This window comes from Lachnellula hyalina (genome assembly GCF_007821495.1).
Source record: "Lachnellula hyalina strain CBS 185.66 chromosome Unknown contig00025, whole genome shotgun sequence".
In the NCBI taxonomy this organism is placed as follows: Eukaryota; Fungi; Ascomycota; class Leotiomycetes; order Helotiales; family Lachnaceae; genus Lachnellula; species Lachnellula hyalina.
Genome location: NW_022157139.1, coordinates 56,888 through 74,142, shown reverse-complemented (window position 1 = coordinate 74,142; position 17,255 = coordinate 56,888). Strand labels below are relative to the sequence as shown.

General features: G+C 47.4%; 6 protein-coding genes across 6 annotated transcripts; 3 read left to right on the top strand and 3 right to left on the bottom strand.

Moving 5' to 3' along the window:
• LHYA1_G002083 (uncharacterized protein) lies at nt 1-409 on the bottom strand (the record flags this gene model as incomplete). The annotated part of the gene is made up of 3 exons (XM_031147061.1): nt 1-58; nt 140-207; nt 317-409. The coding sequence occupies 3 exons, from the start codon at nt 407-409 to the stop codon at nt 1-3; spliced, it is 219 nt and encodes a 72-aa protein (XP_031007623.1).
• A 2,462-nt stretch (nt 410-2,871) lies between these two features.
• Nucleotides 2,872-5,025, bottom strand: pnbA_0 (Para-nitrobenzyl esterase; the record flags this gene model as incomplete). Its single annotated transcript, XM_031147060.1, has 3 exons — nt 2,872-4,283; nt 4,599-4,853; nt 4,911-5,025. 3 exons carry the CDS (start codon nt 5,023-5,025, stop codon nt 2,872-2,874), a joined length of 1,782 nt encoding a protein of 593 aa, XP_031007622.1.
• A 2,077-nt stretch (nt 5,026-7,102) lies between these two features.
• Nucleotides 7,103-7,578, top strand: LHYA1_G002081 (uncharacterized protein; the record flags this gene model as incomplete). The annotated part of the gene is made up of 2 exons (XM_031147059.1): nt 7,103-7,496; nt 7,544-7,578. 2 exons carry the CDS (start codon nt 7,103-7,105, stop codon nt 7,576-7,578), a joined length of 429 nt encoding a protein of 142 aa, XP_031007625.1.
• A 160-nt stretch (nt 7,579-7,738) lies between these two features.
• Nucleotides 7,739-9,303, top strand: LHYA1_G002080 (uncharacterized protein; the record flags this gene model as incomplete). Its single annotated transcript, XM_031147058.1, has 2 exons — nt 7,739-8,994; nt 9,039-9,303. 2 exons carry the CDS (start codon nt 7,739-7,741, stop codon nt 9,301-9,303), a joined length of 1,521 nt encoding a protein of 506 aa, XP_031007624.1.
• Nucleotides 9,304-13,021: 3,718 nt separating this feature from the next.
• bacC (Dihydroanticapsin 7-dehydrogenase) lies at nt 13,022-14,121 on the top strand (the record flags this gene model as incomplete). The annotated part of the gene is made up of 5 exons (XM_031147057.1): nt 13,022-13,073; nt 13,152-13,512; nt 13,607-13,719; nt 13,775-13,797; nt 13,876-14,121. 5 exons carry the CDS (start codon nt 13,022-13,024, stop codon nt 14,119-14,121), a joined length of 795 nt encoding a protein of 264 aa, XP_031007678.1.
• Nucleotides 14,122-15,811: 1,690 nt separating this feature from the next.
• Nucleotides 15,812-17,035, bottom strand: sirQ (Short chain dehydrogenase; the record flags this gene model as incomplete). The annotated part of the gene is made up of 2 exons (XM_031147056.1): nt 15,812-16,713; nt 16,762-17,035. 2 exons carry the CDS (start codon nt 17,033-17,035, stop codon nt 15,812-15,814), a joined length of 1,176 nt encoding a protein of 391 aa, XP_031007679.1.
• Nucleotides 17,036-17,255: the final 220 nt, after the last annotated feature.

Below are 17,255 nucleotides of genomic sequence, written 5' to 3'. Positions count from 1 at the left end.
CTAGCAGCAGCAGTTGCACATCCCCTTGCAACATTCAAAAACACAGATAGCTTCAAAGCTACACAAGTGAAGTTATTAGCGAAACCTAATCTAAGGATGCTGAAAACAGGAAAGAAAGTTTAGGGGAAGTGAACTATACCAGTCGCCAACCATTCCACCACCTCGGAGATGCATCTGTGGCTCGGTCTTCATGGTCTCAGTTTGTGTCTAAGTGCGAATGATCAGAATTAGCATCCTAGGTTGCTATAGTAATCTTGATATGACTGGAAACTTGATTCGAAGGACGGTGTGGAAGCAGAAAAAGCGAGATTCCTACCGGTTGCTGAGAGACAATTCCGTTCGTTTGAGGAGTAGTCAATTCAACTGTCTGTAGCTGAGGTTGCTGGGAGATTGGCGTGACTGGAGACATGATGGTGATATGTGTAATATCTATGAGAAGTTTTAAGGTGACGACTCGAGGTTGATACTTCAGACAATATATTCGAGGTATATACGAGTACCCCGCCGCCCCAGCGCTAAAAAGCTTGTTTCTATATAAAGTACCGCCACGTCATTCTGGAGTATGTGTATCTATTATGGACCAATTACAGTATTAAGTCCAACGGCAAAGAATAAAGTTGTCGTCAGGAACGAGATGAATAAGCCAATCGGAGCATTATCTCAGTCTAAGCTTTGCCAAGAAAAAACTTGTTTCGCTTGCTTGCTGATGCAGGACGGACCTATCCTATATCGTATCCTTCCTGATTGTAAGGGATATCTTACGAGTATCCTTGTGCTACATTTTAGGACCCGAAAAATCTTGAAATCTGCGCTGTTACTATTGGTATTTTTACTTGTTATTAGGGGACAATTGTAGAACAAGATCTTATATTCTATTATTAGGCTACACGTAAAGAAATAAAAAGCTTCTGGGTTCCAGAAGCGTATCAGTTTCGCAGGCAACCTGTGACCTGATCATACAGTATATTAACATGTTAGTGACATTCGATAGCACAACGAAATGTCATATCTATCAAAATTCCATTCCCGTTCTAACGGTGCTTGAACCAATTCTGATAATTATAATTTCGTCCATATAGCCAGTTGCTGAGATTGCCTCTATTCATGCTTTCGGATCAAGAATCTACCCCGCATTTACCCCGCACCTGACCTTAGCGAGTGAACCCTGAATTTCAGGGGCATAAAGCTATAACTATAGCGAGCCTTTGGAAGTAGCAATCAGATTTCGCTATGATATATACTATAGCTGCAGCATGTGCTGAAGCCTGGAGACTTTAGTCTTTTACGAAGTTCTTAATGCATGCTCGTATTTTTCTTTTACAAGTCTTCTAGGAATACAGACTAGAGAGGCGGAGCGATTTGACTTCGAGAGCCGTCGAGGGTCCACCTTGTATGAATTCTGTACGCTTTGTAGTGACTTTTCCATAAAAGAAATCTGGCAATGCAAGAGCAGGTAATATATAAGAAGCCTTTCTCGGTAAACTCGATGCAGCTTTCGGTGAACATAACGTATGGTAAACCCCGCTATCGCCTATCTACGAATTAGCTACGGAAGTCCAGCTTCCAGCGCACAGTATGCTGATATCCAATTAAGTTCGTAATAAACATCAGAGCTCCTTCACCCCAAGGCGAATCAACCGTGATAAGCATTCATCCCAATCACATTCCCGCACGGCGCATACCTCGCAACGATGACCTGTCTGCCATCATATCTAACCGCACTCGCCATTCCTACATGTGTCGTTCCAGGCCAGATAACCTGTATCGCATTAAACCAAACCCCATACATGATATAATACCCTACTATGTTTTCCTCCCCAAGGAGAAAGAAGAAGGGAAAATCCACCCACCTGTGTATAATGTCCATAAGACCCAAGTTCACCCCTCCTATCTTCTGCCCATGATACCCCTTCCGCTCCTCAACCCAGGCGTCCACAGCATAGCGGAAAGACTTATGCGAGTAAGGTACACTAGTGCGCATATAGAGATTCTCGCCTTCGCCTCGCCTGCCTTCTATCAAGATATCAGCAGCAACTCCAGCCCTCACTCAAAAAGAGACGTAGAAGTGAAAGTAAAGTGAAGGGAGTATTTACCATGTCTAAATTCTCCCGAAGCCAGAAGATGGTTCGCCCAACTCTGCGCATGAGCTGCTAGATCCTCCGACCACTTGAGATCGGGTCTCCTCCCACCACGTGCAGATCGGCGCGCAGCGTTGTGAGCTGCAAGGGCGTTATGGATTTCTTGTTCGTGGTTGTGAGGACAGGGACGGGGACGGGGACGGTGGGCTGTTGGGGATATGTTTGGTTGGGAAGGGGGTGGTGATAGGAAGCCGTGGATAGCTGCTTTCAAGACGCTTTTGATATCGTGAGGCATTTTCAAGTGAAGACAAAAGTCTCTGAAAGGTGGGAACGGTTTTGGAATTACGAAGCAAAGGAAAGCGAGGCATTTAAGGCCTGATGGTGAAGAAGCTGGATGATTCATTGGAAGGTGCAAAGTTGAATCATCCCCGAAACTTTGGTTTGTGAACGAGACTTTACTGCACCACCCTCCATCTCTAGTCTTGACAATGGTCTGAGGACAACAAAACAGCCTCATAATTTTTGACCGACCCAAACGAGGAAGGAGCTCAACTAAATGGCAACATATATATCATCATATCCCGAAAGCCAAAAATGGCCCCCTTACCAAAGTACCATTCCATATCTTATTCTTCTGGTAGGCCGTCGGGATGGATATAGAAGGCGAGCATTCCAGCTTTCTACCAACACCACTAGGAGTAAATTATGGTTGAGGTGGTGAAAAGGCCAGAATGCAAGAGCTATAAACGAACAACGGGACATTGAGGCACATTTATCCACTCCATCTCGATGCTCACACGTAATAATCAAGCGGCCAGCCCAAAGCCGCGCACTGTTCAACGTCCCGAAAGTCAATTTGCTTACTGCCCCACTGCAGCTGCCTCATCGCCAGAGCACCGGTGGTAGACTTGGTAATCGGGCTCCATTCACCTGCTTGGTCAAGCTCCATAGTCGTATTAATAAATCCTCTTGCTTTCAGAAATGCACGATCCGGGTTCGGGTTGTAAGTTCTCGCAAAGCTGGTCCATGAATCGAGTATGAACTGAGAGAACCGCAGATCATTATCGTCTCTGAGGTGATAACCCATCCTCAAAATATTACCAAAGACATAGTACAGTTCCCCTGAATGGCATTTGAAGTATTCTTGCTCTGGATCACCGTACGGATGGGTCTGTGTGACAGGTGCGTCACAGACGGGTGCATTAGGATCAAAGTTAGGCAGTTGATAGGAACGATTGAACTCGTAGAAATACTGATTTGGTGCAAAGACATCGTTAAATGTTCCAGCATATGCTGCTGCTTGATCGAAGCAGCGGAAAATAGTATCGGTAGCCACACGCGACGTGACGTTGAAGATGTTTAACGTGGTATTGGTTCCTGTGGGTATTGGGAAGAGACTTGTGTTCGTAACCACAGGAACATTAAAGTCGTCTATTGCAATCGCCACATTTAGATTAGTGGTTCGCACGTAGGTCGTGAGTGCAGCGCCATCATCACGTGTAAGTCCATAAAGGAGGTGTGTGTGGGGGAGGGAAGCCTTCTGATTAAGCCGAAGCCCTGGTGTAGTGAGATATGTGCCATCTACAACCGGATATCTCACTCCGCTCCCTAGCTTTGATAGTGCAGTTGCTGGCACATCTCGAAGGCAATCGACCTGTGAATTGGCGGTAGAGCAGTTTGTTGACGCGAGAAGTAATTTTGCACCCGTTGCGGTTTCATTATCGATGGAGAGCCATGCAGAATAAGTTGTGCCGTATCCGCCACCTCCGAGATTACTCATTGGAACTGCGGCTTGGAACTTCCAATTCGCTTTTGGTGATTCAAGTAGTGCCCTGACACTTGCAGCACCAGCGCTTTGCCCGAAAATAGTGATCCGTTTAGGGTCACCGCCAAAATCATGAATATTTGCTCGAACCCAGTCCAGGGCATTAATGGTATCTGCGATACCGTAATTACCCCTAGTGACCCCATCATTCAAGGCCAAGAAGCCAAAAGCTCCCAAACGGTAGTTGATAGTTACGAGAACAACGTCACCTCTCGAAGCAATATTCCCTCCGTCAAACGTTGGATCGTTGCCAGCTCCACTCGCAAACCCCCCGCCATAAATCCAGAACATGACTGGCCTGAGGTTTCGAACCGCAGATCCACCGTTTGCCGGGAGATATGAGGTCCATATATTCAAAAACAAGCAGTCCTCCGAGCCACCTGTAGGAGACTGTATACATTGTGATCCGAATGACAGTGCAGATGCATTATTGCAAGTTCCCTTATACGGTGTCGAGTACGTAAATCGTTTCGGCTGTGGAGCGTATCGAACGCCCAGAAATCGGAAACTCAGTCGGTCTCGAAATCTTGAACAATATCAGCAGATATCAAGCGTGGGGAGTCGTAGATCTTGCCCTGTAAGATATTCGTTGTTGGAGTGGACTTTGACTTGCCACCTCGTAGAGTTATCTTGGGTCGTTATATTCGAAAATGGGGCCGATTGAGTACATAGGGCAGGTAGATGTAAATGTGTACCTGAATCTATTGCTTCAGCTATTTGGCCCTCTCCATCGATCGTCCGAGCCGCAGTCTCAGAGGGCGCAATCCAGTATTTTTGTTCCCGAGAATCTCCGCGGAATGTCAGGTAGTCCAGGTTCAGTTGAATATTCGAAGTCTTCGATTCTGGGGCCCATAACGTCTCTTCCAATTTTGTACATGCTGCAGATGCGGATACTTGAGATCGTGGGGTGAGGAGTATGATTCCAGAGTCTGCAGAGGGACTTTGCGGGCCTAGATGGAAATGGCGATTAGCATTATATTCAGATTATATTGAAAGCTGCAACCCACCAAGGATATCATTGTCTATCAAGATAGTGAGGTCTGAATTAATACCATTTGGGGAAGGTATGCTGCTGGTTAAGTGGACTAGAGTGAGAACGGTGATCACCACTTTGAGTATCATGATGTGGTCCTGCTCTAGCCCGGCCTCAATGAGGGTGCAACCAGAAGAAAGTTGAAGGGGAAATAAGGAGCACAGGAAAGCCTTCAATGACGGACAGGTTATTCTCGACTCAGATCATACCTACATCTAGCCACACAGGAAGAGCAGAGAAATTGATAACCGGGAATAGACCTACCTTCGCGGCCATCGTGAATGAAATACTTGCACCTCTCTTGTTATCTTGCGCGGGGTCCTGCAGCGGAAGAAGAGGGGCTCGGATGTCGAACGACGGAGAAAAGTTTCGGCTGATTTCAAAAGATGGATGTTAAAATGGATTAGGAAATCCGAGGATGAAGTCTATGATAGTTCGAAGAATGGGTACATGGTACATGCACACGCATAATATATTGGTCCGTCGACACCTAATTGCGATGTTGGGCGCTCTTATCGCGGCGTCAAAAAGAAAGCAGAGATATCTTGGATGACAGGTTCACAGACCAGCACTACTGCGCCGTTTGCGCTGCTATCCAGACATTCTCGTAGCCTCGGTCCACCACTGGCTGTGACATGGTCATGGTCAGTATGTGCAAGTACCCGTATGTGAGCTTCGAAACGTGCTGTGGACCTTTGGTTGAGGCCCAAGATGAAAGAAATGACGCTGCCCGGAATTGAGGATGAGGATATTCAGGCTATAAGTGCAAATGAGATTGGCGAGCGATCTAAGCTTTTCAAATTCCGCAGCTGCCACACAAAAGGCAATTGATGGGATGGGATGGAACGAATTTGTGATCGTTCGAGCGCGAGGTACTGTAGGTGTAGGATGGAAACTGTGGAAGAATATTTGTGCCTGGAAAATTATCTGGTGGTGTCACCCCGCTTCAGCTTGCAGTACAGTACAGTACATAACTGGGCAGCTTAAGCCCCAACAGGCAAGAGGGGTACTGTAGAGGGTCACGGTGCCTGCCTTTGCCCGTGCCTGAGACGACTCTTGTCCTTGTCTTTCACTCCGAGGTTCTTTCTTCTCAGCCATCACGGTCATCCCACAATCGAGACACTACACTGTTCAAATACTGCTGTACTGCTTGCTGTAGGTGCACTGCCCTGCACTGCCCCTGTACTGTACCTCGCTAATCCTGTGGCGTTTCTCCGGCATACACACCACACCCCCTGAAGATTGACGAATTCGCGCGTCCTCCCTCATGCACGTCGTGTGTTTCCTTCTAACGAGCCTCTAATATCTCACCCCAGACATCTGCTATTGCGACAACTCCCCGTGAAGCATCATCTCAGTTTCTTGCAAAGGTAATACCTAGCTTAGGTTAACCCACGTTGCTTCTATCGTGCTTCATCATTTCCTAATATTACCGCATTACCACCGAACCACACACGGAGCATTCCCATCCGCCAACCAATGGCTCTTTTTTGTCAGCTGAAAGGCCAAATTCAGGAGAAATTTATGTCATCCTAGGGACCCCGTATGCTCAAGAGAGGAATTCTGAGCCTTGGGCGCTTCCAACAATTCCAGACAGGGCAACGCTCTTGCCGCCTTTGTAGTTGCCCATCTCTACCACAGGTCTTGATATGCAAAACACCGCTCCTCCCGCATCATAATGTATGATTTTCGTACTTGTCGTTTGTTTTCTGGCTCAAGTCGCTTTAACGCGGCCTCATACCCTACTTTTTGATATACACCCGCCTTATTAAAACGTCTTTCAGAAGGCTTCTCTCGTTTCCCTTCGGCCGTCACCTACCGAACCCCAGATTCCTGAGCAACTATACCTGCATGAGCATCACAGGGTTTGCCACGGTTGGAAAGGTAGCCATCGTCCTCAATCTGGAGCACTATCGTCTGATATCCTATTCCCTCTGCCACTGCGTACCGCTAGATGCTGCTCACCCCTGTCAACTCAGCACGTACGCGGCATGCAATATTTCCTCAAAAATAGATACAATCCCATATCAATACATGGCTTCCCCAACTTCATGTTGCACATAAGAATTCATTTAGTCAACCGTCAATGAAGGCTTGGCTCCAGCTGACATTCGTCTCATCCTCTACCTTCGATGAGCCCAACACACCGACTCTTCAGTATACGTGATGTCAAATTCTTCTCGGGACCCCTCCCCAAACTCTGCTTCCGCTGGCGGACGGCATTTCTCAATGTCCACCGACCAGTTTACTGTTGATATGCCATCACCTCGCCTGCAACTTCTCACCAACGGGCACGGGAACGGGAATGGAACCCCAAACTCTCCTCTCAAGTCGCCAACTGCTCGTCGCCTTGCCAATAGCTTTTCTCGGGAAAGCTTGCTCGGCTCGGCTCCAAAAGCCAGGAATTTATCGCAGTCTTCCGAAACCAGAGAATACATGCCCAACGGAAACCAGAGCCAGAACCGGCAAGCTGTTAGTGATGATGGAATTAATCCACTAAAGAGGAGAAGTACTGATGCTGGCATCGACTACCCACGAAGGAGAGCAACAATAGCTGCAAGTAGCCGAACCACGAAAAACACCTACACAAATACTGACATTTGATAGTGCGAGATCTGTCGGTCTCGGAAGTCACGATGTGATGGAACTAAACCCAAGTGCAAGCTCTGCACGGAGCTGGGGGCTGAGTGCATCTATCGAGAACCAGGCATCAAACTTGATGCTGGTGATAAGCTAATCCTGGAGCACCTGACTCGAATCGAAGGACTACTTCAGTCAAGTCTTGTCGGCCAAAGATCTAATATGGCCCTTTCCACTGGGACTCCATCTGTCAACGGTGGGACTACCATGAGCAATGATGAGGTGATGGTGCAAAATGAAAACGGGACCTTTTCAATTCTTCCAGCGCCTGGTCATGGTCTTGGCTGGACGATCCCCACCAACATTTCAACAATGCCAAAGATACATACAAACGCAGCTTTGCATCTGCTTCAGTGGCCTCTTATTTGTGATCTGGTCCAAAGACCCTACGATCCCCAGATACTTCTTTCGCTCGAGATGGCACGTAGTCCTCTGGTGCTGTCCAAAACACCTTGTCTAGACCTTTCCAACACGTCCCCATACATTGAAGCATTTTTCGCCAAGGTCAATGTCTGGTATGCCTGCGTCAATCCATTCAATTGGAGAAGTCACTACCGCATCGCGCTCTCGAATGGTTTTCGTGAGGGACCAGAGAGCTGCATTGTTTTGCTAGTCTTGGCTTTGGGTCAAGCGAGCTGCAGTGGAAGTATCTCCCGACTGCCGAGCAATGAGGATCCCCCTGGACTGACATACTTTGCCGCGGCATGGGGTCTTCTTCCTGCACTGATGATGAGGAGTTCAGTACTCTCAGCACAATGCACCATTCTTGCCTCCGCATACCTCTTCTATCTGGTACGACCTTTGGAAGCCTGGACCCTGCTCAGCAGCACAAGCACGAAGCTGCAACTCCTTCTCAGTGCACCGGGAAGAATTCCAGCGGGTCAAAAGGAACTATGCGAGAGAGTCTACTGGAATTCACTGCTCTTCGAGAGCGACCTACTTGCAGAGCTGGACCTACCTCATTCCGGAATTGTCCAATTCGAGGAGAACGTGGGACTCCCAGGAGGATTCGTACAAGAGGAAGAGGAGGGTGTTGGTCGCGACGAGCTATGGTATTTCCTCGCCGAAATCGCTCTGAGAAGACTTCTCAATCGTGTCAGCCAGCTCATCTACTCGAAAGATTCCATGTCCTCAACTCAGAGTCTCGAGCCGGTCGTTGCAGAACTGGACTTCCAACTAGCGCAATGGTATGAGAGCCTGCCTCAAGCGCTCCAGTTCCCCTACAATCGCTCCTTGCTGCAAGATCCTGTACAGACCGTACTGCGATTGCGATATTTTGCCTGCCGCACAATCATTTATAGACCATATATCCTCGCAGTTTTGGACAACGAGCAAGCAGCAATGGACCCATCAGTGCGGGAGAATTGTCGCAAATGCCTCGAAGCAGCCATCCGGCAGCTGGAGCACATCACGGCGCAGTAAGTCTTAGAGCGCATTAATTCCAAACTTTACTGACATCCAGAAGCCACGCCGGACACGTACCGTATCTATGGCAAGGCGCCCTCTCAATTATATCCCAAACACTCCTCATAATGGGCGCAACCATGTCTCCCTCCCTCTCTGGCATCCTCTCAACGCTCGTTCCGCACCTTGACGCCGTCGACGCCATCATCAATGACGTTGTCGTTGAAATCGAGCGGTACGCGCATCTGGCGCCCAGCCTTGGTCTTGGAGCAGAAATCCTCCGTGAAGCTGAAATGCGTCGAAGAGCGTATCTTGGTGGCTGAAAAGAAGTGTACAAGCCCGAAAAGATGCTTCGTAACCGAATTGGTGATTCTGCAGGATGTAAATGACTTGAAATAGTCTATGCGTGCAGAATAGGAGAATGTCCCATTTTACGTGTACCAAAGGCTAGGGTAAAGCCACGATTGGATTGGCTGTTAACTTAGTGATGGATGAGCGGCGCGAGGTTCCGGATCGTGACATATAGCAAGTCATATTGCATCGACACGATCTGAGAAGGATAAGGAGGAGACATTCTTGGGCAAGCGGTATATCCCGAGGGATCTGCCTTTGTTGACGACCCTCGTCTTCGATTTGAAAGGAAGGGTTGGTCATCACGTGTAACAACAGAGACTCAAGGTATTTGCATTATTCTTCCATTTTAGCAGTGACATTTTGCATCTATTGCTTCTCGAGAAAAGCTTCCATCAAACCTGTGCTATAACACACAACCATCGTCTTTACCACCGCACTCTCCTTCCCGACTGAAGAAACGTACAGTACTACTCCTTTCACATCACTAGATGTCAAGAGTAACAGTGAGCCCGGAACCCCACAACCAATATCTCTCGCCACCAATAAAAGTCACGAGCAGAGCTTAAGACCCGGCATATATCTACCTCCGCCCCACAATGGCTATCTCCCGCCCCCTACATCCACATACCTTACACAATGAGTAAGCTAGGTAGGTAGGTACTGCACCTATAAGGAACTAATCTCAAGACCCTGCACCCATGTTACACGACGTGCATACTCCGTACATATCCGCTTAAGCCGCTTGCTTGTCCATACCCCGCAATCCCATCCTATAAACTCAGGACCCCACCCCACCTCCGTCCGCTTTTCCACCTCTCGCATCCAACTACGTTATAGTACACCCCTTGCACACGAGCTATGATTCACGAGAGAGTGATGTTCAGGAACGGATGGCGTTACGCCGTAATCTCGCATATTCGATGTATCTAGGTAGGTACGTATGGTATATTTTGTTTCTTGGTAGCGAGAGAGGCGGGACATTCAACGTTAGATGTAGTAGTTTATCGTAGGGAGTGGGAGTGGGAGTTTGCTTGTGAGGGTTTGTGAGATGTCAGATTCTTTTTCGTGTACAATGGAGGAGATGGGGTGTTACAGGAAGGGTAGGTAGGTAACCTATTGTTTTTCTATGAGTCTTGAATGGTGGGTGAGTTTTTTTCGTTTTCATGGCTTGCAGAGTATGGATGTTCATCTTCAGTCAGAGCCTGAGGCTTTTCTTATAATAAGAGTTCCAGCTGTTGCGGACCATTCTGAGGCAAATGGAAATGGAGTCTTTGAGTGAGGGAAGGTGCTCAAGTCATGTGATGGGTGTGAAGCGTGACTACCACATAGGGCGATGAAGAGCATCTCTCACAAAGAAAGGTGAATCGACAACAAACTCCAGATCTCTTTTACCGGAAAGAATACTATTTCTACCCAATCGAGACAGAAATAGGTCTCAGCCGACGGATAAAGATACCGTACATCACATGCTGTTCGCTAAGAGGTGACAGAAAAGGGGTTTCATAATCAGCAACAAAAGTAAACATTCACTGGCACAGCACAAACTCTGCCGGTTAGCAACAATTCTAACACGACAGATTTTAATCACCATTAGATCACCAAGACCACTCGGCTAATATTCATACAGCCACTTCGATCGTCGTATCACATCCTTCCTCTTTGGAAAGTTTCTCTTGAGACAACGCCAGCACCACTATTTCGCACAGTATATACTAGGAAAGAAAATCACTCATTGGGCCACCTCGGGAACATCAGGCCTGCCTTTGAGTCCATAGCGTCGCCTTCGTTCGCGCCTTTCAGCACGTCAATACTCACCTCGCCACTACCATTCACACACCAAGGATCTCCCCAGTCGGTCCTGATGGCTCCTCGGATCTATCTTCGTCGGCCTTTTCCTACGCAAAGGGATGGTTGTCCAGTACTCAAGGCTGAGGAAACACCAATACCTCCACCCTACAAATACACTGCCGCAAAACGGGCCAGACCCCACAACTCCGTTCTTTTCACCGGCAGGGTCGTGGGAGCGAAAGGAGGTCCTCCTCATGCTCCAATTTCGATACCTCATCCAGGGGCAACTCCTACGGCTACAGAACCTACCATAGAGCCTTTGGGACCAACAAAAAGCGACACCTCAGTTGCACAAAGGTCCAAGTTCCTTGTTGCCAATCAGGAATACCAGGATCTATTTGTGAGCATGGCAATCGGAGCAAAGAAACCTTCTATCGTCCCCTTGAAGCCTCGATGTCCCCTTCAGGAGGAGATAATAGCAGAGCCTACCTCTGCGACTCCAACGATGATTGAGATGCAGGGAGAAGCTCAGACAGAAACAGCCATACCAATACCAAACGCTGTCACAACCCCGCTGAAATACAAGTTCGCTGCTGCACGTCCGGAATGGCATGATCTCTTCGCCAGCATGAAGGTTGGGACAAAGAACACCCCTCTCAATTCTTCTACGTCTGTGGATCTACCGCCAACCAGAAGAGCAAAGAAGCCCGTTCGAAATTTGTCAAAAGCAATAAGCAAGCCCCTCCCACACCAGAGAACCACGAACACTTCTTTCAACTCTTTCGTGTCCACGGATCTACCGCTAACCAAGAGATTGGAGGAGACTGCTGAAGAATTGTTCAAAGCAACGAGCAAGCAGCCCCAACTGCCACATCAGAGAACCGAAATAACTACTTTTATTCCCGAATCTGATGTTGTAGTCAATAGCAGCGATCTCGGAGCTCAGAATGTTTTGCATATTGAAAAATATCCACCATCAGACCAACGAGGGCAAGATATTGTCCCCCCAAGATCCTCGAAATTTGGGAAAGTGGCTGAAGATATGACAGGAAGTGCAGGAAGTGCCGTCCTAATCCCGAAGAACAGTGTAACTAGTACAAAACCCGCAGACTCAGCAGCTAGTCAAGAGTATCATGATTTGTTCACGAGCATGGCCATTGATCCAAAGAGAATACTCCGCCCAGTTCTGACGACTCCAAAAAAACCATCAGCAAGCATCACACATCTCCGTTCACCAGTTCCTCAATTCCACCTCAACCCACTACATCTACCACCTCACCGAAGACAGGATACTCATCTGCAGAGAGTTCGCCGGGAAGTTCACTACCCCGTCGCCGACCACAAACCACAGATTTGGTTGCTCGTCGCTTGATTAGTGCCGCTTTAGGAATCAACTTATCGATGAAGAAAGACGCGAAGACGAGCGTTATTCAAAACGCAATGAAAATGAAAGGAAGGGGCCAGCGTCTAGCTACTTGGGAGAACTATGCTGCATGCTTGGAAAATTAAGATATGACACGGTACGGGTTGTGAGAAAATCGAAGTTCGAAAGGAGTAACGGTTAATGTCGAGAAGCATATTCAATTGTGTATTGCTGAAAAGCTCTGGCTTAGGCTTGTTAACAATGGATGTATTATACCCCCTCCACCTCCTACCACTACCTCCATCTTTAGCTACTCGTAATTGATATTGCACAATTTGGAAGTGAAGTGCGCTATCACACTGTTACATTGCATGAAGCCCCTGGAAGTCAAGGATTCAATCCCACGTTTGAAGATCCACGTGCTATAGTTACAGTGGATCTATCCTACCAGGTCCTACAATAGTGCACTCAGTGGAGCTCCTATATATCCAAGGTTTCCTGTCAAACCCTCCGTATAAGACAAAGAAGCCACAAAAATGACGGCAACATTATTAAAGGGAACTGCATATATCACAGGCGGTGCTTCTGGTGCGTTTTTTTTTATCATTTTACCTATTTGTATCTGGAATGCGATAGACAGATAGACACTGACATAAAAATCATCAGGAATTGGGAGAGCAACGGCGTTCGGCTTGGCAAGACATGGGATCAAACGTCTTGCGCTTACAGACATCAGCCAGGAGAATTTATTGGCGACTTCTGAAGCTCTCAAATCCCAGTATGCAGACGTGGAAATCGAGTCACTGCAACTTGATGTTCGCGATGTGAAAGCTGTAGACTATAGTATTACACAAGCGGTAAAAAGGTTTGGGAGAATCGACGTTGCGGTTAACGTCGCTGGTATTTCGGGGGCGGGGAAGGCAACGGATGCTACTGATGAGTCGGATTGGACGAGTGTGTTAGATGTCAATCTGAATGGGGTTTGGAGGAGTCAGAGGGCGCAGGTGAGGGCGATGATGAAGCAAGAGTGAGTGTTGAGATTCCATTGAACGAGTTGGGCTGGAAAAGCGAAGGAATTGGTGAATATATGGTTATGGAGGAGCTAACTTGTACGATGGCAGGAACTTGGGGATTCGGAAAGGACGGGGAAGCATCATCAACGTAGCTTCTATGTACGGCTTGATCGCATCGCCGGTTGATATCCCAGCAACCCCATACACATCTTCCAAGCACGGTGAGTTGTCTCTCCCGAAAAGAAAATCTATCTCGTAATCTGATATCGTTCCCAGGAGTCATTGGCCTTACTCGAAGTGTAAGTACCATACAGAATCCTCTCAGACCCGCACCTTTACATCATGGTATTGGCATTTAATAGATCTTGACGCTTTAGGATGCGATAACATATGCCCCTCACGGCATCAGAATCAACGCCATCTGCCCAGGTTACGTAAGAACACCGCTTCTTCAACTAGCCACGGAACGTGGCTCGATGGACCCGGAGATTGCGAAGACGCCTATGGGTCGCTTGGCTGAGGTGGAGGAAATTTCTGATGCGATTGTATTTATGGCGAGCCCGATGGCAAGTTTTATGGCTGGGAGTGCTCTGCTGGTTGATGGTGGCTATTCTGCGAACTAGTGATAGAACTTTAGATGCCTTGAACCGCTTGAATGAAAGGAACATATCATATAAGCACAAGGGAGTATTTGATTTCCAGACTTCAGGAGAAGTCCTTTGGGTTATAGCTCGAAGTTTGAGCCTTATATTGAGAAGATGAAAACTCCTCATTTCAAACAAGCTCTTGATGTTAGTCCGAATACAGAACCTGTGATCAGAGATCGGCCATCTCCTCTTTCGTCGTACCTTTTGCTTTCTTTCCGGTAAAGGTAGTGCCCCAATTATCTTCCAGTATCCCACTTCTACTTAGCAGTCACCGCAAGATCATTGAGTCTTGCATTGCTGCTAATGCAGTTATTCTCAACCATCGGACTTACCCAAGTGCCGTACCGTATATCAAAACAAACTAAACACAATGTCAAGAATTGGAAAAGAAGTAATACGTGCCACAGGGAAAATAGTTCGCCACACAAGAGATTTGGGGACTGAACGCTACATCAAGACTGCGCATTGGCAACAATCGTTGTCTTGACAGTCCTCTCCAAAACAAAACTGGGGTAATGTTCGATAATCAGGGCTGATTAGAGGCCAGCCGCGTAAGAGGCATGACTGAACGATGTGTGGGGATAGATGTTCTCGGTCATAGCCAAAATAGCCGCCTCCATGGAAGAACAAAACTATTGGTTGACGTTCATCCTATACTTTGGTCTGTGACCATGATTCTCGTGTGTAGATATCGAGCTTCAGATCGAGAGTGTTCGTTGGTTGACTTAAATATGAAGGTTTCTCTGGAAGCCACATTCAATAGAACTTCTGTGAGTGCTGCAGTTCGATGGAATTGGAAATAGAAGAAGAGATAAACACATAGATGACAAAATGGCAAACGCGCTGAGACAGTCACATGATAGACATATGGAGAGTAATCCAGATCTGTCAACACATATGCATGCATATCATGCCTTTGTTTCGGGATGATTACAAAACCTGCCCCGGACACTAATCTTGGAAGCCAGAAAGCCTTTGTAGAGAACAAGTATGTGATTTTGTGTCACGTGTCAAGATGTCCTCTGGGCTTGGAGATTTCCTGAGAATTCTGAAGCGGCTGGTCTACTTGGATAGCATCAAGACGTCCAAAGACTGCCGATCGGTCTCTTTGTCGATAAACATATCGGCAAGTCTGCGAGCATCCTAACATATCTCCGGTGCGAAGTAGAGGATGACGAGAGCTTCGACGCGTCCCAACTCCACCCAGTCCCCATTCTACCACCGATGCCTCATTACATGCCCCCGTATGTTTTGATATGAATAGTAGAGGAGTTTTTGAAAGTGACTTGATCGATTTGTGATGTCTTGGAGGGCTGTCGAAACATCGGGCTATGGGTCTGGAGGTGCGAGACAGGCGCGTCATATTCGACTCGAAAGATTCTGCGTATTCACGGGAAAGAGTCAATATTAGCAAATATATGGCAGACGATCTGCGATCCATAGTCTGATTCCTTGGTCACTGTGTGGCTGCAATGCTAGGTACGTTGAACTTTGTTTTATTGTGTAGCTCTGAGCTTCTGTCGCGAGAGGTGGCGTGACGTGGTCGCCAACGCTTACAATAGCACCACCATCTCTATTTCACCGCCATTCCAGTCCCCAAGTCTACTCAATTTCGCGCCCCTTGAGGTACTTCGGGTAGTCTGATCAAAAAGCCATATGTATATTCTTAAGATGGTATGATTTTCGCTGCCTTCATACGATCAAACACCCCTCCCCAAGCCTGCATAGTGTCCCTCTCCTCTTCGAAACCTGTGCTATACATCTTCGTCATGTCATATTGCCTGTCAAATCCAAAGTACGTGAGCAAGTAGTACTCAAACCCCACGATCTTCCAATCCGAATCCGCAAGACCACTCTTCAGTCCGTACTTCTTCTCCATTATCTCCCAAGTGCCAATGTTCTGCTTAATGTATGTCCTAACTTCGTTCGCTGCTCCCTCTACAGGAGGCCCAGTGCCTTTCAACCCAAAATAGGAGCAAATTATAGGCCATTTTGTCTCCCAGGACATAGGCTCCTTTGCATCTGCCACGTTGAAACCTTCTCCCTTCTGAGATATGGGTAGCGTTGTAGACAGATAAAGGGTCTGCCTTGCAATCATGTCACTTGAGCTGTCATTCGATTTCGCTACCCACGCAGCCTCTGATCCGGGGTATGCGACTGTCGAGCCTTTGCCCTCAACTTCCATCCATAGCGAAAGAAACAAACCAATCGAAGTTGCCAAGGAGTAAAAATTCTGGTTTGGCACAAATCCGATGATGATATCCGGTCTAGTATCGCACCAGTTCCACTGTCTGTCTTTGGCGTACTCGGTGATCCAGTCCAGCTGTGCATGGTAGAACAGTTTCTCCGAGTATGGGGGCTTGAGACGTGGGTGTGATTCTTTCAAGGGTACCGGCATATAATCTGCGGGGTGGTTCTCCAGAAGATGACAGCCGTACATTTTCGCGCCTATTTGCAAGACAACAAACTCGAGAGCTGGGCTTAAATGGTCCATGGCCGTAGTAGCGCGCCGAAACATGCTCTCTGCATCTTTGAACTCTTGGTCGAAGTCGGTCGAAGCTTTGTATGCTATGTCTTGTCAGTACGCGTCCATGTCTTCTGTTGGGTATAACCTACCAAGGTAGAAAACATGTGTGACGTTCTTGATTCCATCAACTGAGCTCAAAGCACCCTCGAGGTCCTCTTGGCTACCCTTCAACAGATCGATCCCAGACACCATATTCAGTCGCTCTTCGTCTGGCCAAAGCGAATCACTGTGCTTCAATGGTCGGTTGGTCAAGGCATGGACTTTCTTCCATGTCCCTTTCTTGGGGTAGTCATGGAGAATCTCATTGACGAATGCCCATCCAGACACTCCGCTAGCACCGAATACGAGAGCTGATTTCGACATCTTTCCCTTTTGTCAGGGAGTCAGAGGTACTGAGAGTTGAACAACTGAGGTAAATACGATCAGTCTTGCTGTTTATCTTTTGGTTCGGGAGCTATGTTATTCTTTGCACATATTCATAAGATTACAAGGAAGAATACTTTGTACCACCGCCAGTGCTGTGTCTCCACTTTACAACGAAGCATGTGTAACTAGAGTTACCCCGCTATTCACTTCCATTAAA